Genomic DNA, 24,041 nt, shown 5'->3' with positions numbered 1-24,041 from the left:
TGAAATTAGGACTGCAGTGACTGACAACAGAGCCTAACATATATACTAAATTTCAGGTTTGCATTACAAAGTTATGATTCAGCAAGTTCATAGAAGGACCCTTTATCACAACTTAAACAACAGTAAAGTAAAAAACAGCTAAGTAGCATGCAGATATACAAAATATATACGCAGGACATGCACACAATACCCACAACACATTACCTGCAATGCAAAACTCTCTTCATGTATCTCATGAATAGTCTTTGGTCCAAAGTCAGCAATTCTTCGAGGTATCCACTGAGAAAAAGTAAGTTGATAAATTTTATACTGAGTGAACATTGAACAACAATCACACATGACAATTGCAGGGTACAACCCCTGTTATAGATGTATACTTTGTATGCACACACACGCACGCACGCACGCATGCAGCCATGCACACACGCATACACAATGTGGACACATTACACATACGGATCAGCTTGCAGACTGATAGACTGACAGACAAACAATGTACACACCTGATTGCTCCTAAGGTCAATGGTATCCTGTAACATGAACCGATAACGAGGGGGTAGCTCCTCGTTAGTAGATATTTGTGTCATCCTCTTGAAATACTGGTTCATCCAACCCTACACCACATAACATGGTATATTAACATATACCATGGAATCTGGAAGCATTGTTAAATTAAAGAGACGGTTGACCTTTTCACTATTGGTAGATCAAGAGGTCTGTAGGGACCTTATAGAAACAACATAAAGGCTAAATTATAAACATCAGTTAATGGAAAATAAAATTATCAATGCGTATTCAGTTACTCTAACAGAACAGGCACACCAGGAAGTTTGTGAATGTGTGATAGGAAATCATCAAATCACTTCTACTTCGTGATTCCTTGTATTAATTGAAGTTTGGTACCATGTTATTGGATTAAGGAATCTATCTCTAGACAGGTAGTGCATGTGAAAAAAATATAGGACAATACATTTCTGACCCAAAGTAGCAAATACTGGTACCCAGTTTCACAGAGTGACAGACAATACGTACCAGACATGGGGCCAAGTACATGAGTACTTATACTTAAGTACACTTAAGTACAGATTTGAAAGTACTTGTACTTTACTTAAATACTTCCTTAATTTCCCAGTGTACTTGTACTTATACTCAAGTACTTTGCTAAGTACTTGTATGTACTTGAGTACTTGTAAGTACTGCAAACATTGTACATAGTTTGTACACAGTGGGTACTTAACAAAATTGCATGAAGGTGCATTGTACAATTCTTCTAGTGCCTTCCCTAACCTTACTATGTATCATGTAGCCACGATTAAATGATGTCATAGAATTCTGGCAAATAAAAACAATGCTGCTGCTTAAGTTAGTGCACTTTAAATGTTTAAGAGAGTGAATAGTTGACAAAAACCTAACCCCACTAGGTACACTTACATACTACAATACACTGAATACAGTATATATTTTGCTACAGTAAAATGTACTTGTACTTTACTTAAGTACTCTCTTGATTGTCGCCAGAGTACTTGTACTTATACTTGGAAAATTCAAAAGTACTTGTACTTTACTTAAGGCTACGGGATACTGTAAACCCCACATGTACACTATCGATCATTTTTCATGATTAGGGGTTTGATTTTTCTTAATGCATTGTTATCAAATATTTATGCATTCTTAACTTCTCATAAATCGACATGAAATTCAAACGTTGTTATGGAAACATGAGTTGTCCCCATGCCAAACAGTGAAAACTGTGAACCAAAAATCAGACCAATGAAGAACCATGAGAACTTACTAACAATTCTAAGGTTTGAAGAACATCACTTGTGAGGGACTGACAAGAGGATTTGTGAATAATGTGTATAGTTGCTGAAATATGACTACAATATGGCCTAAAGCAAGACACTGTGGTCACAAAATTAATTTTTAAATTGATATCACAAGCACTAGAAACATTATTTCTAACAAATGGCTCCGTCAGGACCTAGACAAGAAGCCAGACTAGTAGTCTGTTTATACAAAATGTTAACAACTAGTTTGACAGTCCTGATTTTTGGTTCAGGAAAATATCGCCATTAGTCAGCAAAACTACGCATGCGCTTACAGGTGCGCCAGTTGCTAAGTGTGTTGTATCTATGTTATCTTGTACTGTTACGTGTGTTTTCTTGTACCTTGTAACTGTCCAGTCAGCACGCTATTATTCTCCCAACAATTTAAGCCTGTTACCAGCTGATACAAAACACAACAACACCAAGCCCGCCTTAATTACGTAATAAAATTTTTGTTTAACCTTAAGTACTTTCAAATGTACTTGGCCCCATGTCTGATACATACAGCAAGTAATAATATGACAGCACTGACCTGTGCTTTCTCTACATCCAGCTTCTTCCCTACTGTTTTCAACAAGTTACAGAGACACTCAATATTCTCTGTTGTGTCCACAATCTGCTGGTGTTTCTTCTTTTCCAGTAGCTACACATAGTACACAAACTCTTAAAATCAGTGGCTAAATTGTATCTACTTCCATGACCTCATTAATAAGACCACTTCAGTAACCAGGTACCAAACATAGCTACAGTGTGCACTAATAAGATCACCTCACTATATAGAGACCATGTCACGTAGGTTTCAAACCTCGTAATCTCATTAATAAGATCATCTCATGATCATTATAGTGACCATGTCTAGTGGCTTTTTAAAATTTATTTAAAAATAAATAAATAAATATATATATATATATGAAAACAATTAAGAATAGTTCATTAATAGTCCAGCTGCAGCTCCCCTTGGCCACAGCAAGAGACGCATCATCCTCATGCACTGGCCTTCCAAAAGAGGAACGGCTTCCCCTGATACAAAGGATGGCACATCTCAATAAGGCAAAGGACAGCCGGCACCTTAGCCATCCCATAATAATGTCTAGCAGCTCTACAAAAGAGGTAATAATGAATCTTTGAGTTTGTACTGCTTGCTTCCATATTCACAGTACAAAGGATGAGTGGAAAACTGTTTTGAGGCATATGTAGTTGATAGATAGTATATGATCACTCAGCTAAAACCGTACAATCATTCAAGTTATGTACATTATTTTTAAGCCAGAAAAAAAATGTCAGACTGCGTCAGTGGACACAATGGGGAATCGAACCCCATTGGCAGAAGCCCAAATTCTGTTTGCAACCAAAGCACGAAGTATCCACTTGACTAAGCTGACAGATGGCACTGTTGATTTGTGGTATTTATAGCCTTGTCAGTTGACAAAGTTCATAGTTTGAACTGTCCATACAAGTGCCATCTGTTGGGTAAAGTGCTTACTCAGTAAGTAAACACTTGATTGATGACTTGACCTTGTTACTAAGACTGTTTGAACATTGGAATTACACTGCTGGTCACTACATGGAATATTAACTGCACACACCATGCATGCCACACTCTTTATCAAATTGGAAAATTTCTTCACACACAATGAAGTATATTGCCAGTTACATAGGACTGTCTGGGCAATCACATGTTTTTATGTACAAAATTTTGTAACAGATCACAGAACAGCAGTGTATAATCTTATGACATGTTTAGCCTTGTGACAAGAAAATATATTACTTTACCCAATCAAAAGATACTGAGTATATAATAATAATCAAGGATATCAGAGACAGTAGTACTGTAATAAGGTCAATAAGTGTGTAACACACACATATATATATACACACAGGAGCACATGCATGCATGACACACACACACACACACACACACACACACACACACACACACACACACACACACACACACACACACACACACACACACACGCACGTACACCACACACACCTCTTTGACACACTGATGCATGATGGATTCATGAAGCATTCCCAACTTGAACAGCTCCCCTGTGGGGAATGCACATCAAGATACTTTAGCATACACGTAAAGAAGTGATGAATTTACAAATACAAAAGGGTTTCCGGTATAAGCATATCATACACATAAAACTCAAACTCCCAATGTCTGTGTGCGTTGTGTGTGTGGTGGGCGTGCATGCATACGTGTGTAGTGCTGTGTGTATTATGTGTGAGTAAGTGTACGAGTATATTGTAGGCATAACATGGTACCAAAAGCGATCCAATACACAAGTTGTTATATACTAAGTGTATGTATGCCAGTATATCATACACAAGACTTGTTTACCAATGAACTTAATGTTCCCCAACATTTTTCGCTTGTTAACTTCACGTTGTTCCATTTCCTCTGAAGTGAGGCCATCCTGCTTGTCATACACTATACCATGAAACCAAACAATGAAAAAATGTAAAACATTACATGAATGAACAATGAAACATAACGTATGACATACGCACGCACACACATACACAAACTAAAACAAAATCTACTTAGGACAGTATTGATAGCAGTACCATACTGTTCCACATGTAATCCATTGACCACTTTAAGGTACATGAGCTGCCCAGTTAACACAAGTGAGCACACACACAAGGCTAACCTGCAGTGGCCTTGGCACGATTGTCGAATTCTTCTTGACATTTCTTAACTAACACCCGTATAAAAGCCTAGATGATATATTGGAAAATGCCATAACGGGTGTACACACTACATATGTATATGCAAGCATGTAAAACTGTCCACCTTGGGATCAACCAAATATTATGCCCTGGTTGTCCAGGGGAGTACATGCTAAAGGTCCAATGTAAACTAAGTGTGTGGATAATACAGTAAGTGTCCTAACTCTCAACTATTCACATTAATAGGTTACACTGTGTGTGTATCATGTATGTAGACCATTAGGCCTGTACACAAGTAAATGTAACGTAACAACACACACATAATATAGGTTAACACTTACCGTGTTCTGCTTATCCTTATTAATATCAGAGTTAGGATTGTATGTGTGTAGTCTACTACATAGTTGAGCATACATAGAACTATAGTTGGGTTCATCGAGGGCCTTGTCAAATATCTATAGGAAGAAAAACCATAAATCAATGTGTACCCACCCCCACACATACACACAGATATATACACACTATAAGGCAGACATACCAATATGATCGTTCCCTTTAGTACGGTAGGAGACTTGACATCCACATGCTGAATTAGTTCCAAACTGAGTTTCTCAAAATTCTCCGGAGTTAACTTATTAAGTAAACTAACAACAACCAAACAAGTCATGTATAACTTAGCATGAAAAATTGAGTTTGCCTATATAATTAAGCTACAATAATACACTTAATACTAAGAAACATGTCTATATCTTAGCTACTACATCACAGTGGTGGAATCAAGGGATTTCATAAAATTTTCCCATATTTACAAAGCAGATATGCAGTATTAATACAATTGACTATAGCAGCAGTAAACAGATACCAGCAATCAATGTCCTATTCATCTTAATAGTCAGTGAGTCTCTTGGGATATGATAATGGCATTTCCTGTCCTGCTGTGCCCTGGGCACAACAAAACAGCCACAAACTAGCACCATGCATACAAGTGCCCCAAGGCTCTTGTTTGTACCAACAGTGAAAACCTGCAATGACATGTTGTCCTATCATATAAGCAATTTATATAGGGCATACAACACAACACTTCAGGTAAAGAAAGTAGCAGTATAGTTAGATGCTAACTAAAGATCTCAGTCACTGTGGTCTAGTAGTTGCACTGTATACAATAGGAGTGGCTTACTTCAAGCTATAAGATGTAGTACTATGTGCACACACTCACACACACACGCGCGTGCACACACTCACACACACGCGCGTGCACACACTCACACACACGCGCGTGCACACACTCACACACACGCGCGTGCACACACTCACACACGCGCGTGCACACACTCACACACACGCACGTGCACACACTCACACACAGGCGCGTGCACACACTCACACACACGCGCGTGCACACACTCACACACACGCGCGTGCACACACTCACACACACGTGCGTGCACACACTCACACACACGCGCGTGCACACACTCACACACACACACACACACACACGTGCACACACACACAAACACGCACGTGCACACACAAACACGCACGTGCACACACAAACACGCCAAACCATAAGCATAAAAGCAGTACCAAAAATAGCTGTGCTTCTTTTCCCATTTGCTGGAGAGTGGGCTATTTTTCAAGGGTACATTTTTTCCACAAATGACCAATCCAAAACTTTGAGGGTATAAAATTTCTGTCACCAACAGCCTACCGAATCACTAAATTCATGAGTAATTATTGCCTTTCAAATGTCTCACTCAGCATTAGAGAGTAGCTATGCAAGTGTTGAGCACATCAATCACTGTAATATGCATTTCTGTTATGTATCAGTAGCCACCACTTACTACTCAGAAAAAGAACATTTGTTCAAAAACTGCTTTAATATAGAATTGGAATTTAATTGTACCAATGTGTACAGCCCTAATCATTGGTTAATACTTCTCACAAGAGTGATGACTTGCAGAGTCAACTTTATACTCTGTTTACATGTATACGTAGCTCATGACACAGGCTGTACACTCACACTTTTCAATAACAGGAATAAAACATACTGCATGTACAACTAGACCGAGCATGTTACTATGCATGGTGTCTTATGATCTGATTATCATATTGTAAGCTGTGGTGTATGGGATATAGATTGCCATTCATGGATGTTTTGCTAAGAATCTTTTACACCCTTGTTATCTCAACAAACGATCCTTATCACCACAATAATAAGTATCAAGGCCACAAATGGTTAATTACAACCATGCCAGCACAGTGAAACCTTTCTATAAACAGGCTCTCTCTGTAATAGTAAGCTGTTGACATATTTTACACAACATTTCCAATTAACCTTTCCATCTATCCTTGATATAGCCTATATTACAAACAATTGTTGGGCCACTCAATATACACACACTACATCAACACATTATAGGCATCATATGAAATTCAAGCCATGTTTACACATGTCATGCCTACACCAATGTTAACCAGTATTAAAATTTAGGATTGTTTTTCAACACAATGAAATGGAATGCAAAGTACAACTGTAGAGCTAATTTACTGCATGGAGTTGTTGCTTTTGTGTAACATATTTCTATTTAGCACCTATACAACTAGTACACACACAGAGCTATTGTTTATTAGACCATGCAGCAATGATAAATACAGTATAAAGGATAGACTTACCCTCTAACGCGCCTAAAAACTAACTCAATTGGGTCGGGAAGTTCTCTAATTTGTGGCGGTACCCATCGCTGGCCGGGTCGGGCCTGTGTGAGACCCTCAACTGTCGCTACTTTAACCTTACGCTTTTCCACCTTGCTAGCTTACTCCCGATTACAATTACTCTGTAGGAAAACGAAAATTGTAGAATAAAATTGACAACATATTCTAAATAATGCTCTCTACAAGGAATAATATCTGCTTAAAATAACTTACATGCAACGGAGTGAATGGATATGGCCGGGAAACGCGTCGAAATATATCTTACTCCAAAATTAACGAATGTAAAAAGAAGGCCACTACCAAGGGCTGACCAAATTCCGTATACTCTCCGCGCACGGTAATACAATTTTACCGCGAATCTACTCCGTATATTACCATCGGATACTGTACAAGGGTTGTGATGAAGAGAGGATTTCGGTTCTCCATAGACCGGGGTGGCACATTCACTGACATCTATGCAGAATGTCCTAACGGAAAGGCTAGAGTACTAAAGCTATTGTCTGAAGATCCACAGAATTATCCGGATGCTCCACGCGAGGGGATCAGGCGCATATTACAGGAAGTAAGCTGTATCAGCCTTTGTAATATATGCACTGTAATGCTATAGGTGTGTGTCGTCTGTTGAACAATGGTTTATTAGATTATCGTTCTTTTGTTTAAATTTATTTCTCGCGCGCTATAATTTAAGCGCCACATATGATCAAGAGTACATAATAAAAATAGGGAGGGTCCCTATTTTTATTATGTACTCTTGATTAGATTTATTGTTTATCCTCTAGGTAATCGGCATAAGCCGTTCTTCCTTACCAAAGCAACTGAATACATACAACAACACAAAGAACAAAACAGAAACAACCCTTATGAAAATTTTGTGTGCAACTTGTATGCGGTTTGCAACTACACGCGTGCAGTGTTCTTAAGATGGTTGCAAAACAATAGCACAACTTGCTGCATGCATACAGTTCAGTAGCAATAACCTAGTGAGTTCTTTTGCTATCATATTGCACATATGCAATTTGCTTTCTTACAATAGCATTATTCATGCTATCCTTTTACTTGTATATTGCACGTGTGCATTTTGTTCTCATACAATAGCAATGCATTGTGCTCTTTTTGTTTACATACTGCATGCTTGCAGTTTGCTTTCATAAGTTTAGCTGTAATAGGGGGTTAGTTTGCTCACAAATTACACACATGCAGTCTGTTCTCTTTCTGCTTACATGCAGTATACAGTACGAAATAGCCAATCAGATGAGAACAAACAAATGTTAAAAATTTGCGCCCAAACTGTTTGTTACTATTGACAACCTGTACAAAGAAAACAAGTAGTCTTTGTTAGTGGGATGTGATGTTCTACAAGAAAACTTGTTGTAGCAGTACATGACATTACAAGTACAGCTGAGGTTGGCGCCTTGAGTTGCTGAGGTTGGCGTCTTGAGTCTCCTTGAAAGTTGTGCGTCACAGGTGGAGAAACATTTCTAAACATGAATAAAATACTACAGCTACTGTTCATTATGGCTTCTTTGCTTTCTGTAACAAAATGAGGGAGTGTAACTTTTAACCTTTGATTTAAAGACTACAGAAATGTACAATTGAAAGCAGACAAGAAGTGGGATCGAGAGTATTTGAACCTGTATCAATTTCTACATTGCTTTCGGACAAAGCTCAACTAAAGATCATCTTTGTGAAAAAAATTGTGTGCAGTGAGGTCAAACAGACAGTTTGTGGCTTGTAACTGACTTGTATTGTATTGCACGCATTTCTTGTAGATGTGAATTACAAATTTAAAAGAAATACAAATATGAAATAAATAGCCAACGTTTGCAAGCTGCATGCATGCAGTCGCTCAACTGCTAAACTGCTCACTAGTTGCACACATGCAATAGCACACATGCAAGCGTTTACATGCAACAACTTTGGAAATGCATGTGTGTAATCGGGCCAAATACTAACATGCACACACATGCATTTGATTACATGCATTTGCATGCAAATATGCGTGTGTGTTTGCGTGTGCATGTGTGCAAATTTTCATAAGGGAAATACAAAAAAATCCAGAACAAAAACTAAAGTACATTAGTTCTAAAATAATAATATATATATAAGTGCAAGCAGGACACATACAAATTTAACACTCGTAATTACTTAAGTAGCATAATTGACAGATATAGGACAAGTTATTTTCAAGGTACTAGGAAATGACGCTGTTGAATTGACTGAATTCCAGTAAGTAGAGACACTACAATGAAAATACTTCCTAGTTCTGGAAGGCTTTGAACTACTAGGATTTGCTAAATAATCACAACGTGTGTTACACAAGTGCTGATGTCCAAAGACAATTGGAGGATCTAATTGTAATGTCTCTTTCTGTTGGTAGTAATGAAACATAACAGCAACAAATTGTAATTGTATAGTGTCAGGAACAGATAGCCAATTCAACTCTTTACGATGTATAGACACATGATCAAATTTACATAAATATTTAGTTATGCGGACAGCACGATTTTGTAATCGCTGTAAATGAGCAACTTGATCCTTCCTCAAAGAAGAACCCCACACTGGCAATGCATAAGTTATTCTCGAAAACAACAGTGATTCTCTTAACAGTTTCAGGATGAAAGAGCTTTGATGAGTACTTAATAAATGCAAATAATATGCTACATCTATCACCAGTCATCAGCATACCAACTATCATTAAAGGAATTTTATTAAATTGATTGCTACATGGACGATATTTTATTATCTATTATCCAGGAATTTGCTGTCATCTGTATCAAGAGAAGCCTATCAGTGCTTCCTTGGACCCTAAGGTCCATGAGCTGGGTGTGTATCTATGCTAAATTTTTTTAGTTTCAAGAGCATGATTATTCCGTGATAATGGATGCTAAGAAACGACTCTCTACTTTGCCAGCTGCTAGATCTGTATCTAAGGTTTGGGATGGTCTTCATAGATAAATTATTTATTACTAATAATATAATGTAAGATATTTGTCTGTGAAGACCATTTCAAACGTTTTTGTTCTGTCTTAAGTTTGTAGATTCTGGCAAACTTCTTTTGAACCTAGAACCGATTATTGTCTTTTCTCCATCCAGGTATGTTGTCCTTGCTTTTACAGGTAGCTTCTGATACAGTACCAATCACAATGAATTGGTGTCAAACTTGTGAGCCAGTGAGTCACCTCCAGCTACAATTCCAACTATTGTACTGGTGACATATTTTAGACCAAACGTCATCCACAATACCTCACTTCAGTATAGTGTACTATTAGTTGAGTTGACATGTCCATTGGACTCCTCTCTCACAAGCTCAGTATTGTGAATCAGTGATCACGTTTACTACTACGTATTAAAATAGTAACTTTAAGTTTACATATGATGCAGTATTTAAAATGTGACAATAAGGCGTACTGCAGTGAACAGATCACCTGATGCCTATAAACTGTATTATACAGTGTGATTGTTTTGTGAGGTATTACTAATTTCAATACCTAATTTGAAAATTAACTGGGAAATCAGGATAATTTCATTATTATTTTTAATGTTACTGTAGAGCACCCATATTATCTGCTGTATTTCATTTTCAATTTATAAATTATTTTTTTATAATTAGGAGTTAAATACAGAATTCTCAGCCAATGAACCACTGGACAACAGCCAGATAGAGTGGATCAGAATGGGAACTACTGTTGCTACTAATGCTCTGTTGGAGAGGAATGGAGAGAAGACTGCACTAGTGATAACTGCTGGATTTAAGGACCTGTTGCACATTGGCAACCAGGCCAGGCCAAAAATATTTGATTTGGTTAGTAAATTTATTGTTAACCATATACTGTACATATGTGTGGCCACACTCCATGCACATGTATACTCACCCACACATACAGTAGTACACTACACATACACACACATGCTGTAGATTTTATGACTGCTCTATTAGAGTTTGTATCAAAACTAAACTTTTCTTCAATATTGTTCATAAAGAATGATATTGTCAGAGCACAATTGAAAACTGGTTCATCATTAATCTATTATCACACAATTCTGCATGTGCACGTAGGTCCTCCTGTTGCAGAATTGGTTATAGTTAATTGTAATATTGTACAACCAAAATGAAGGACTTGCTCTTGGACTGTATCATGGCTTTAAAAAGATAATAAATCAAGCATCTGTTGTGAGCTACATCACCACCACAAATTGGTTAATATTTGTAATGCATAGTAAAAGTTGGTATAGGTTATGCTACACCCTTGTACATAACATGACTGTTCAATTAGAGTATTTTGTTTGCAAGTGTTTGTGAGCTACCTAAAATCAGATACAGTAGACCTTCAGTTATCCAAACCCTCAATGGTCTCAGGAAATGGTAGAATCAGTGAAATTGTTTGGGTTACTGAAGCCCATACATTAATATACAGAGCCCTGTTGAAATACTCTAATAGAACATACACCTGTTCTCAAAATACTCTAATAGAACAGTCATTTCCAATTTTGGATAAATGAGAGCTGGACAACTGTAGGTCTACTGTACAGCTTACTAGCAACAGTGCTACATAGAAATTGTATGTAAAACTTGACTGGCAAATGGATTTGTCTTTTGAGTTGTGCTATTACTGTGACAACCATACATTTGAATATATACCTGTCTATAGACACTCCTCTAAAAGGCCAACTTTTAAATTTGTTTATAGAGTAATCTATCGTTGTTATGTAGCCATCTGCTATGATGACCAAGAATTTGGCTTGTACAGTAGGCGATAAGTTAAATAGGCTATATATACAGTAGATTTTATGATTGTAAATCATATGAAGTTTCTATAGGAAATCAAGGTTCCGGAGACACTATACTCTGCAGTGGTTGAAGTGAAGGAACGTGTTGTATTGTATCGTGATGACTGCCAGATGAATATGGACACAGAGATGGCTATTGGAACTACTGGTGATAAGGTATACTGTGTTGTATGTGACTCTGTATCTCCAGTCCTTATTTGGTACAGTGAAGAGCTCCTTTGTTAGTAGGGACAGCTATGGGACTAAAAATATTATATGGTGGTATTATTAATGAGTAAAGTATGCCTAGTTGTGTTTGAGTCGTGCCATTATATCAAAGTGGTCTTATTATATAGGCAGCTGACAGTCGTATTAAGAAAAAACTTAGAGAAAAAACCACAATATTGAACTCTTTAGGGAATCAAACCTGCACCTGTTATCTACTTGTTACCGCTATGCTACAGCACTGCTAGCTATCCAGTTCTCTTAAATTCTACGTTATAAATTGAACCAAAGTAACTTCAAAGAAGAGACCAAAGCTAAACACAACCCTAACCAGGTTTGCCTGTTAAGCGTGATAATATATTTTTTACTGTTTGTCTGAAGGGTAAGTTTGTTGTGAGTTCCAAACTCAAAACCTTCATACAACTAACTAGTGTGTTAATAAGCTGGATAGACTGCTGGTCAAATAACCAGTACCAGCACGATATCCTCTGTCAGTAAGATTAACATTACTGTACATTAGGGATATATGGTGTCCTTTGTTATATAGTAACCATTTTGTTGTGTGTTCTATTGGAATGTTCTACCATCACTCTGTTCAGCATATTGACATGTTGGTCTATACTTATTACAGTTGCATGTATGGGAGAGAATTAATATGGAACAGTTAAAGACAGATCTTCAGGTAACGTTTTATAGTTGTCTGTGCCATGGTACAGTAATGTATGTATCCCATTTTGTTTATTTTGTAGAAAGTTTTGGATCAGGGAATTAGGAGTTTAGCTGTGGTGCTGATGCACTCTTACACGTAAGTAGTGTATAACTGTGTTAGCTTTGCAGTAGTTTCACTTACACGACTTTGTCAAAGAACTTATTTACATGTGTACATAGTTAGACAGACAAATACAGATACCACCCCATGTATACAAATACCAGTGTGCATTTTGAAACAAAAAAAATTGTGTACTTTAAATGGTAGAGTAGCGATTTGTAAACAGTTTGACTTAAAGATAACTATGTATTGTTAGTATGTACACATGTACAAAATAGTTTGGCATGAATTCTATTTGACGAATAATCAATATGGCTCCAATGTTATAGTAATGTCATTCAGTATGTAAATAATATGATACATGTAGTACAATAGTGTACAAGATGTACCATACAGGTACGTGTATGTACACATGAAGTCATTATTCATATTTGTAGACTGTATTCACCATACCATTGTTGGTATGGTTGTTACGGTGATGTTGTTGTTCAGGTATCACATGTTAGTGTGTCAGGTGAGTCTGATAGGAGCCATTGTTATGTGCTATTCTGTTGCTACCAAATTTGGTAAAACTGATAGAAATTACTGCCTACCTCTGATAACTTCCTTTGTTGTTTGAAAACAATTGAGTATAACTGAAGGAAGCGTCGTTGTGTCAGCAAATTTGGTTGTTTTCTTTGTCATTGCTTTCAAAATGTGACCTACTAATGATGATTAAAGTTGTCATGATTGTAATGGAGTAACGTACAGCAAGTAATAGTAAGTAAAAAAAGTATGTCTTTGTTTGAGACAGAACTAGAGGTTTCTTGTCAGTACATTAAACACTCAGTGGTGTCACATGAAGGACGCATACTCTTTGTCGGTTGTTGATTTTCCAGAAATAATCTAAACACATTTGCCATATTCATTTTTGCACAGACATACACACATTAGATTTAGTAGACTTTTGAAGTTCTTTTGTGATAGCATCACAGGAAGTCCTGACAGTCATGTCAGATAATATTATTATCATTTTGTACTGTGTGAATATCATTAACATATTTTACTGTTGAGTCATTGACATGTAAAGAATGATCTTGCATAAGCTTATTCACTTGGACCTTGCTGTTATAATTTTCCCTTATATGTACATGTGTATGTAATATGTAAATTTTCTACTTATTAGCTGATAGTACTGTAATCTAAGAATAAGAGATGAAAACATATAAATGTTGTGAGGCTAAACTTACTGTTCTTACACCATGTGTACTCACCAGTCACCTGCATGTGTAACACCATTTAGAATAATATATTATTCTGTGTGACTTGAACTATATACAGTATTGGCTATGGTATATGGTATATGGTATGTACATTATCTTCGTACAAACTATCAGTATAATATTGTTTAGACAACCAATGTGTAAAGTGGATTAATGGAGACATGTGAATCTGAATTTGTGATGGTTCTTATGGTCAAGCTTGTGTGTACAAGGTGGCTTGTTAGACTTCAGACTAATACTTTGAATAGATGAATAAGTGAAGTGTTTGTATGTACCACACTACTTAACTACTATAGTTTAAACCATATAAATATTTACGAGGAGTTTGGTCAACAATTCTAAGAACATAAATAGTCATTAGACATAAAAAGTGCATGGCTAAACTGTTAGCAGTTGTTCACCCAATGAATGTTAGTCTATTCATTCAGCATGACAATGTGATGATGCTCTTTAGGTGTTGTATTGCGTGTGAGTGAATATACTTACCTGCTTTGGTAGTGACTATCTATGCTTTAGATTGGTGGTTGTGTACATTGTTAGAATTTCAAGTGAAGTGACCAGTGATAATGGCACACATACACGTTAGGGACAACATGCTGGTATGGTATTAAGGGATTGACTTACATTTGTGTACTCACTTTATCCTTTAACAAATGATGTCAACGACACATGTTAACTGTGAATTATGTTAGGACAATCAGTGATAATAATAGATATTGCTCTATGGTTATAACTGAGCAGTGTGGGTTTCATCTGTGTATTACTTAATTGTTGTCATGTAATAGATTTCCTGACCATGAAAAGGCAGTCGGACAGCTAGCACTTGATATGGGATTCACTAATGTGTCCCTCTCTTCAGAAGTGATGCCCATGGTACGGATTGTTCCCAGAGGATTTACTGGTAAGTTCTGTAAACACATAAGACGCAAGCAGATGACACTACACACATATTATATGTACACACTATTCACAAGCTACACACTTGTGTGGGCACTAGTACACTACACACATACTGACACCTGTGCAGAGAGAGGTATGCACACATTGATGCATACAAAACATGTGTATACTTAATGCTAACTCGAGAGTACACAAACTAGACAGTGTTCAATACAATACAATACATGGTATGGTACACACCTATTGACTTGACATATGGTACAATATATGTACCAGTACTATCAGTATTATGAACTCTTGTAATGTCTCATATTCTATCACATGTCCATCTCATTTCAGCATGTGCTGATGCCTACTTGACACCTTGTATTAAACAATACGTCAACAGCTTCTCTAGTGGCTTCTCAGACAAGGTACACTTATCTTGTGTATGGCTTGAGTGGTGATGTCACTTGGCCTTGTCACTTGGCCTTGTCATTGTTAGAAGTTTCTAGCAGTGCACATAATTTTTGTATCACAGTATGATTAACCTTTTAATATCCTCTTGTTAATGCATGATGTATTGGGTTAGAGTCCTAGTATAGGTGTATGATGGCTGTGTGTATTGTATATGTTTATTATCAATAGCTTGAACTATATAAGTTATACCCATTTGTTAAACAGAAATTGTAACTAGGATCTATCCCTGTACATCCTACACATGCTTGTATGTGTTTCACATACTAGTATTATATTTACTATGAATGTGTTTATGTGTAATGTTTTAATGGTGACATTTGTATTGGCTATACTCCCACTAGAATATTATGTTATTATGAATTGTTGATGGTATAATTTGTAGTATTACGGTTTCTAGTGAAACTGTCCCATAGCTGTGCAACCTTTTAATTGCTATAGTACAAATAAGAAATGATACCAGTGTTTGTCAGTGAAGTTAAGGAGGGTTTATAATCCAGAACTAGAAATACCTGTATTTTAGTTGTATCCTGCTTCAGCTATGTATGTAGGCTGGAGCAATGGAAGCAAAGTTTCTTGGTCAAGGGAACACTAAAGGGTAGCATTGAACCTAGAACATTTTCAGATTCATATCCTTGTGGCTTGGAGGGTGTGTTGTGGACTATATCTATAGATGAGCAAAGAATGATCAAACATGTACATATATCATGATGAGATGTTAGTCCAGCCCAGTCTGTTATCACATGTAATTACTAGGATAAAGTTTACTTAACCGGGTCGGGTCACATTTTCTCAGGGTCATCTGGGTCCAACCCGGTTTACAAATTATCCGGGTCTGACCCGGATTGGATCATGTGAGAAACGAAATTGTTCGTTTGACAATGTGGAAACTTATAAACGCTATTGCGTAGCTCTTTCGTGAGCCATGCCCACTTATCGTTTTACCAAAATACGCTCACCCATGCCCATTTATTAGTAAGTGCAGTCTGTAGCATGAAACTGAGAGTATCTATGGTGAGGGGTAGCTATTGTCAGTAGGTGGTGACCTTTTTTTTTTTTTTTGGTCTTCAACCTACAGCTAGGCTGAAGTTACAATTCCAAAGTGGAACCCCCCCTTTTTAAAAGTCTGGATCCGCCCCTGTTTACTCAACACGAATCGAACGCTCAAAACGTAGTCTCACTCGCTTGAGACTAGCTGAAACATAGCTCTTATCGCACGCCTCTGCTTTAATTAATCCGGGTCAGTGGGTCATCCGGGTCAGCAGTAGTGACCCGGTTTCAACGCTGGTTGTGACCATGTGTATGTAAAGGATTGGACTCGGACTGTTCTGTTCTGATTGAATGGTATCTATGTGTTCAATGGTTCTAAATATTGCCAAAGTTTTGTGCTTTGAAAAAATTCTTTTGTGCCTTAAGTCAGAATCTAATTGTTATTTTCAGTGTAACTGAGATGTATATACTTTGGCTAATAACAGAGCTAGAGTTTTAATGAAAGCTGTATCTATACTGATAATAAATTTGCTATGTAGGTCTACTGGTTCTAACCTTCACACTGTACGTGGTGTGTCATGTAATGCTACTCATGTCATAAAAATAAAAAGTTGGTTCACAGGACAATTTGTAGTAATACATATTTAATTATTGCTTGGAAGGCTTCATGCATGTTAATTACTGTTGTGATGAAAGTGTATTGCAGTCAAAACACTTTTAGGTAGAAATGAACCTAAAATTTGGATATTGGTATTCGCAGAATTATTAATTTCTAAGTATTAATTATATCCAGTTATAAGGGTGATACCATTGTTATTATAGTCTGAGCTGAGGATGAGTGTAATAGCAATGAAATTATCCAGGTATACAGATAACTACATGACAGTTTAAAGTTCAGTTTCAGTTCCTTTGTAGCAAGTTCTTGTTCCTGTTAGTGTGCTGAAGATTTAGTCCAACTTTAACTTCATAGCTATAAGGGCTAAAGAGTGGCGGGGATTAATCCCAAGATAAAATGATGAAGCCAGAGGTTGTTTAAAGCAGTTGATTCTTCACCATACACTGCTTGGACTGATCACTGGAGTGACTGAAAATAGACACAGTGTGAGACACAGACTATTTCTTGACATTTGTTTAATCCATTGCAATAGTATAGTGCCACTATGTAAAGGATTAACTATTTTATTGTTAAATACGGTACAGGTGTGTTTTATAGTAGCATTTCCATATTTGGTTATTTGCTCTTTGGTAAGTAATACCATTCACGTTTGCTGTGATGTCATGAACTAGCTTGACCACAGGGTGATAACTAATCACAGAGTAGCAGAGCCGCTCTCTCTCTAGCTGTTTGGTAGTTATCACCCAGCATGGCACTTCAACATTCTCACGCACTATATCACTCAAACGCAATGTCGTCTGGTGAGAGTGTGAACAATTAAAAGAAATTTGTTAATTAAAGGGCGTAGCACCCATTTCACTTGTAAGTATTCATCGCAAAACAATATTCACGAGTGAAAACGGGTGCCACATCCTTTAATTAGCAAGTTTATTAATCACTTGCACTCTTGTGAGATGACGCTGCGTTTGGGTGGTACCGTACATAGGAACAGGGAACTAATATTTAAGTGTAACGTTTATTAATGTGGACACCTGTACAATATATTGATTGATAATTTTAATCTCAAGGTGTCTATAGTACACTGGTTTCACTGATGTACGTACCTACCTACACACACTGTGTGGTATGACCTGCATGTAGACATGTGCTATATGCACACTATTTCGTGTTTTGTTGTAAATTGGTTGTCGTAGGTCATCCATCATTTAATGTCAATGAACAAGTGACTTCTTTGCCAGCCAACTAATCAATACATGACCATTACAAAGAAGCACCCATTGTTTTCTATTGAAATCACTATATGTATGCAAACCAACTGTTAGTTTCTTCAGGTCAAAATATGTGATATGTGTAATGTAAGACCCCTGAATAGCAGACACTAAGAGAATACAGTATGGAGCCAACCCTGTTGGTACCAAATTCTTAATCTTTACAATGGAAGTTATTCTATTAAAAGCTTCATTGGGGAGTTTGTTAGTACTGTAGCTGTGATATTGTAGAATCACATGGTAGTGTGATCACTAATACATACTGCTGTCTTTTAGGAGAATCTGAAAGTGCTCTTCATGCAGTCAGATGGTGGACTGACTCCAATGGACAAGTGTGTACAATATCTCCAGTTTGAGTATGTTTTATAACATGTATACACAGGTTCATCGGCTCAAGAGCCATTTTGTCTGGACCTGCTGGTGGTGTGGTGAGTGATATAGCACAATAATTTATTTGTATGGTCACTGGTGAACTTCCCATTGTATTTGTAGTGTGTTCATTACCACCAGACAGACGGGAACACTGGTACACCTACTTCAACAGGATATCCCACACACTCACTTTTTGGCATTACATGCTCTTGCAATTCATACATAACTTTGGATGGATCATTTGTTATTACATACATATCATGAGCCAAGCGACCCTGTTTAAAAACTGACTTAGCAGCAGTATCTAAAGTTTGCTGTTGAACAACACATTTTTGTAGTGCTGTTTTCATTATAGTATCAGTAGGCAGTAGGCAGTAGGCAGTAGGCAGTAGGCAGTAGGCATTACAGTAGGCAAGAAATATAAACTACATTCCAACAGATTTGTATCTCAAACTCAAACAAAAGAAATGGGTGAGACTCAACAAAGAAATGGGCGGCAATGTTGCCAGTGGTGTTATTTTTCACCCCTGCAGTTAATGCTATAATGTACATATTTTCCCGTGTGACATGTAGTTATCATGTATCAAATATGTTTATATGGTGTACATAGCTTTATGTACATTTCATATCTTTGTAGGTTGGATATGCTATTACCACATATCAACAGGATACGGACCGTCCTGTAATTGGATTTGACATGGGTGGGACATCAACTGATGTGTCCCGCTATGATGGCCAATATGAACATGTATTTGAGAGTACTACTGCTGGAGTTGCCATACAAGCACCACAAGTTAGGACTTCTGTTAATTCCTCTGTGTATAATGTATTATATCTAATGTTTTTCTTTATGTGCAGTGCCCGATACTTCAATATGTGTATATTTTGTATTGTAGTTGGATATCAATACTGTTGCTGCAGGAGGTGGGTCTCGGTTGTTCTTTAGAACTGGTATGTTTGTCGTTGGACCTGAATCAGCCAGAGCCAATCCTGGACCAACTTGTTACTGCAAAGGTCTCTACATTAGTATACTACTACAAGCATACAATGGTCACTGTTTCATCATTTCATGATGTTCCAGCAAGAGTTCAAATATTATTTATGAACTTTTTGGCTTAAAATTATTTTTCCAGATGTAATATATTTAGCTTTCTAAATGCTTAGTAAGCTGAGAAAAACCTGGTTTAAAAGATGACCAAACAAGTTTGGTAGGTTTCACTGCATTATGTACAAGCATTACTATGTTACCCATGTACTAACTGTGGGTGGTGTAGCGTCTTCTGTTCTGTGAGAACCATGCTTAGTGTGCTGGGAGTTTTGGCTACTAAATTTCCTTCCCGACTTTGATTTCCTGTTGACTGATAGTAATGTTATATCACTGTACAGCACTGCATAAAGGGGGTGTGTTTGTATGAAATAATTTGAGAGTATATACAGTATGCCATATTCAATATGAGCTGGAGATCCATATTCCTACCAATTTGTTCTCTCCCACAGGTTAAATGACATAATGTGTTATATCAAAGGTGTAAATTCCCAATGTAATGATTTTAAGTTTGTGCAGTGTTTACCAGTACAGGTAATCAATGCATATGAGTGCAGTTAAGGAATAATTTATTGTATGAGTAACAACCAAAATTGCAAAAGTCAAGTGCAATTTTAGATGTTACAAGTACAATATTTTATAATAGCATGAAAATATGAGTGATTGCCTCCAGTCACCATGGAAAATATGGACGATTCCCAGTTACTAATGTAGGGAAGCAATGCATCACACTACCACCAATTGATGCCTTGGGCAGTCAGCAAAAAGGAATGGCAAGACAAAATGATGCATGCATTGTAAATACTGCAGTATGCCAAAGGAACATCTCAGAAGGAAGTGATGTTAAACTGTAAAAAAAATCAAGCCCATAGCCTTAGCTGTTATTATTGAGTTACGTTTGCCTGAAGGTATCGGGCAGGCAGGCAGTTAGAAAATTCCATAGAATATTTTTTTTAAATTATAACAATCTATCGGAAGCATTAGGGTTGTACTGAAGGTACTTTTGGGCTTGGTTATACCAACTTGGTTATACGTACGTACCTAACCAATACTGCCAAGGTGCCAGGATGGTATTGTGTAGCTGGTGTTTTGGGTCATTTTTTTGTCCAAAAAGACCCAGGCCTCCATGTTCCCTAATATGGCTTCTGAATGTTATGATATTACAAGTTGTGTTACACTTTAAAGGCATCTACTTGTCAGCCAATTTGATTGGCTATTCATCATGCCACTTTCTTTTTAGAAGGCTTCCATGACTCTGTTAAATTATACTGAAACTAATGTAAATCAATTAGCAGTGGTTCACTTACCAGAGTATTCAATTTCTTTTAAAACAGCACAATTTCATATGGCTACAATACAGTACATATTTTACCAATCTACATATGTATATCACACAATTTTGTAATTGAATAAACCTTTATAATTGTTGCATATTTTGTGATGTGCTTCACTTTGTTTTCCTTATGCAGGTGGACCCCTCACTATTACAGATGCCAACCTTTGCTTAGGGAGGCTTCTACCAGAGTATGTATTGCAGACTTGATGATACTAAATATGTTATCTTCATCTTATGGTGTAGATATTTCCCGAAGATATTTGGACCAAATGAGGATCAACCCCTTGACAAGGAGTCAACTGTTAAGGAATTTGATAAACTCACAGCTGAAGTATACAATTATACTTACTGTGTGCTAATCTCCAAGTTGTTACATTGACATTGGTTGATGTGATTGTTTGGGAATAAATGTTCTGTTGGCTGGACACTGCATCCAATGATCCCAAGTGTTTAATAAAATACTACAAGTTTTAGGTGACCTTATCAGGTTTTATTAGAACAGCGTTTGGGCTAGTATACCATAATGGTGTGTTGCAACAATATACCATCTTTTTGTGTCTTTGGTTGCCATGCACCTTATGCAGGCTATAAGCCTATTATCTAGATAATAATAGTTGTAATGTAAATCTTATGACATTCATTCTTCCTGTTTTGACATAGGTCAACCACTTTCTACAGCAGCAGAATCCCTTCAACAGTGAGATGAACAGACTCCAGGTAGCCATGGGATTTATCCAGGTGGCAAATGAAACCATGTGCAGACCCATTAGAGCTTTAACACAGGTTTGTCAAAACATCAAGTAAGGGTTTATTCAGACTGTAAGGCTGTCTTTAGTCAAGGCAACCTTATTGTCTAGCCTTAGTAACAGTACTTGTATGATGTGATTGTGTATGAGGTATAGAATGGACGGATTAAGATCACAGAGAATTTCTAGGGGATTGACATTAACCTTATCTTTGTGTATGGTTGCATGTTTTACTCTGATCCTTTTTATCATGCACAAAGTTATGTTCAGTTCCATGGCCACTAGTGCCAGTGCGTATGGGCTTTATTCACAATGACATCACGGAGCACAAGATGGCAGTGTTATTTGGGAAACTAGCGCCTAAGGAGAAATTGTTTTGATCGACCCTATTTCACTCGTGAAGTAAGATACTGACCAATAGTCAAAAAGTATGGGTATAATGTAACAAAAGTCATTGCAAACGAGTGTTATGTCGAAAATTTGCCAGCTTGCGATACAAATTGTTTATTGTGTTGTCTTGTAACCATACCTGTTGCTTAGAGGTAGATATCTCTTTCCCTGGCTGAAATATAAATAATTTTTCCATAGGAGCCTGTACATTAGTCTCCCAAATAATGCAGCCATCTTATTCTCATGACGTCATTGTGGATAAAGTCCATACGTGTAGGGAAAATTTGGAGGACTAAAATTGACAGATTGTCATGTAGTCACCAAATTTTACTTCTACATAATTTCCCCTTTTGTGGTATGTTTGTGGCTGTACAGTGTTCATGCATAGTATGAGAAAAAACCTGTTTGTGATTAGTACGCTAAATGTGTTTTCTCCTTTCCTCTATACTGTATTTCATTACAGTACAGACCAATATAAGTACACTGGTTAACCTTATTTGAGGAGGAGAAAATGCTTACAATTGAAAAACTACAAGGTTACAGTAACAGAGAAATTTTTATCAACTAAAGCAGTGAATAAGCAGGGCTTGGTAAATGAGAAAGGAAAAGGTAAATGGTACCTTCTTTCACTGAGAAAGAGGCCCTTGAAATGCTACATTTAAAAGCTAGACATATAGACTCTTTTCGGTATCATTCCTAAATGGTATTGGTGTAGATGAGTGGTCATGTGAGACTACAGGTTCTGTGAATGATACATGTACAGAACTTTATGTGAGATGATCTAAAAATCCCTACTTCTCCAGATGAAATAACACTGAGTTGTGCTGTTACCAGTGTTGGGTACTGATGCCCATGTGTCTCACAACTCTTTAACAACTAGATAGTGTGGCGCTTTGATGCATGTCTGTGGTAATGGAATAGGTAGATGATATGGTCACTGTATATTATAATCAGTTAAAATGTATGAATATTTTGTTTGTACAATAATAGCAGGTTTATATACATACCATGTTGTCTCAAATTATGACCCCGGCATTTATTCCTTTCAAGCAGTTTTTTGTCCCAGCCACTAAACCAGACCAATGACTGTACGAGACCGGTTTTTATATGAAGTTAAGAATCAACTTTACACCTCATCATTTTATTCTCCTTAATGCTTTTTTTTTCTTTCTTCTTCTTTCTTCAGTATAATTCATAACTTCAAGCTTAAAAGAAAGTTTATGAAATGTTCTTCACTTCATCCTTTAAGACACTGTATGGTGACTGAACTGACTACTTTGGACGTTCATTTGGGACCTGGTGTCTACTTGAAACCTAGAATTTCTGTTGTGATGCTGTATACCCTCGCGACTAAATGGGACATATGAGAGTGGCTGTAATTTGATATGATACATGAATAATGGTTTTGGGTGTATTTCATTGAAAAACCATATTACGATTAGCTAAGACCTTTGATATTTATTCTGTACAATAAAGGAAACCTCAATAGACTGCAGGCTGCAAGGACTTCCTTATTGTTGTATAAAAGTATTGGATTTCAGAATTATAGAATGGGTTTGATATATGATAAAATAATGATTTTATTCATGATCATTATAGTGACATAAAGCACTGTCCAGCTAGTATGTACAACAACTCATTGCAAGTATATATATTTTCTGCAAATATTGTAA

The 24,041-nt window shown here is 36.9% G+C and overlaps 2 protein-coding genes across 4 annotated transcripts in view; one reads left to right on the top strand and one right to left on the bottom strand.

Annotated features, from left to right (window-relative positions):
* Nucleotides 1-7,579, bottom strand: part of LOC136261051 (eukaryotic translation initiation factor 4 gamma 2-like) — a 46,561-nt gene extending 38,982 nt beyond the window's left edge. For both annotated transcript variants that reach the window (XM_066055016.1, XM_066055017.1), the window contains exons 1-10: nt 7,440-7,579; nt 7,188-7,348; nt 5,050-5,155; nt 4,853-4,966; nt 4,493-4,559; nt 4,180-4,269; nt 3,823-3,881; nt 2,359-2,469; nt 504-614; nt 205-279 (exon numbers count right to left, since the gene is read on the bottom strand). In XM_066055016.1, the coding sequence (XP_065911088.1) occupies nt 205-279; nt 504-614; nt 2,359-2,469; nt 3,823-3,881; nt 4,180-4,269; nt 4,493-4,559; nt 4,853-4,927 (588 nt within the window). In that variant the 5' untranslated portion in view covers nt 4,928-4,966; nt 5,050-5,155; nt 7,188-7,348; nt 7,440-7,579. The remainder of the gene's footprint in view (nt 1-204; nt 280-503; nt 615-2,358; nt 2,470-3,822; nt 3,882-4,179; nt 4,270-4,492; nt 4,560-4,852; nt 4,967-5,049; nt 5,156-7,187; nt 7,349-7,439) is intronic.
* The window catches only part of LOC136261050 (5-oxoprolinase-like), a 100,036-nt gene continuing 83,564 nt past the window's right edge, over nt 7,570-24,041 (top strand). Inside the window, exons 1-14 of one of the 2 annotated variants that reach the window (XM_066055013.1) lie at nt 7,570-7,788; nt 10,837-11,028; nt 12,045-12,170; nt 12,850-12,900; nt 12,968-13,023; nt 15,035-15,150; nt 15,489-15,562; nt 18,756-18,811; nt 18,862-18,907; nt 19,489-19,644; nt 19,748-19,865; nt 21,366-21,420; nt 21,476-21,563; nt 21,893-22,015. In XM_066055013.1, the coding sequence (XP_065911085.1) occupies nt 7,627-7,788; nt 10,837-11,028; nt 12,045-12,170; nt 12,850-12,900; nt 12,968-13,023; nt 15,035-15,150; nt 15,489-15,562; nt 18,756-18,811; nt 18,862-18,907; nt 19,489-19,644; nt 19,748-19,865; nt 21,366-21,420; nt 21,476-21,563; nt 21,893-22,015 (1,419 nt within the window). In that variant the 5' untranslated portion in view covers nt 7,570-7,626. Of the gene's footprint in view, nt 7,789-10,836; nt 11,029-12,044; nt 12,171-12,849; nt 12,901-12,967; nt 13,024-14,482; nt 14,506-15,034; nt 15,151-15,488; nt 15,563-18,755; nt 18,812-18,861; nt 18,908-19,488; nt 19,645-19,747; nt 19,866-21,365; nt 21,421-21,475; nt 21,564-21,892; nt 22,016-24,041 lie in introns of those variants that run through there. The other variant, XM_066055015.1, reaches the window with a different exon arrangement.

This window comes from Dysidea avara, chromosome 7, assembly GCF_963678975.1.
Source record: "Dysidea avara chromosome 7, odDysAvar1.4, whole genome shotgun sequence".
Classification (NCBI taxonomy): Eukaryota; Metazoa; Porifera; class Demospongiae; order Dictyoceratida; family Dysideidae; genus Dysidea; species Dysidea avara.
The sequence above is the reverse complement of the archived record's forward strand: the minus strand, read 5'-3'. Positions and strand labels throughout refer to the sequence as shown.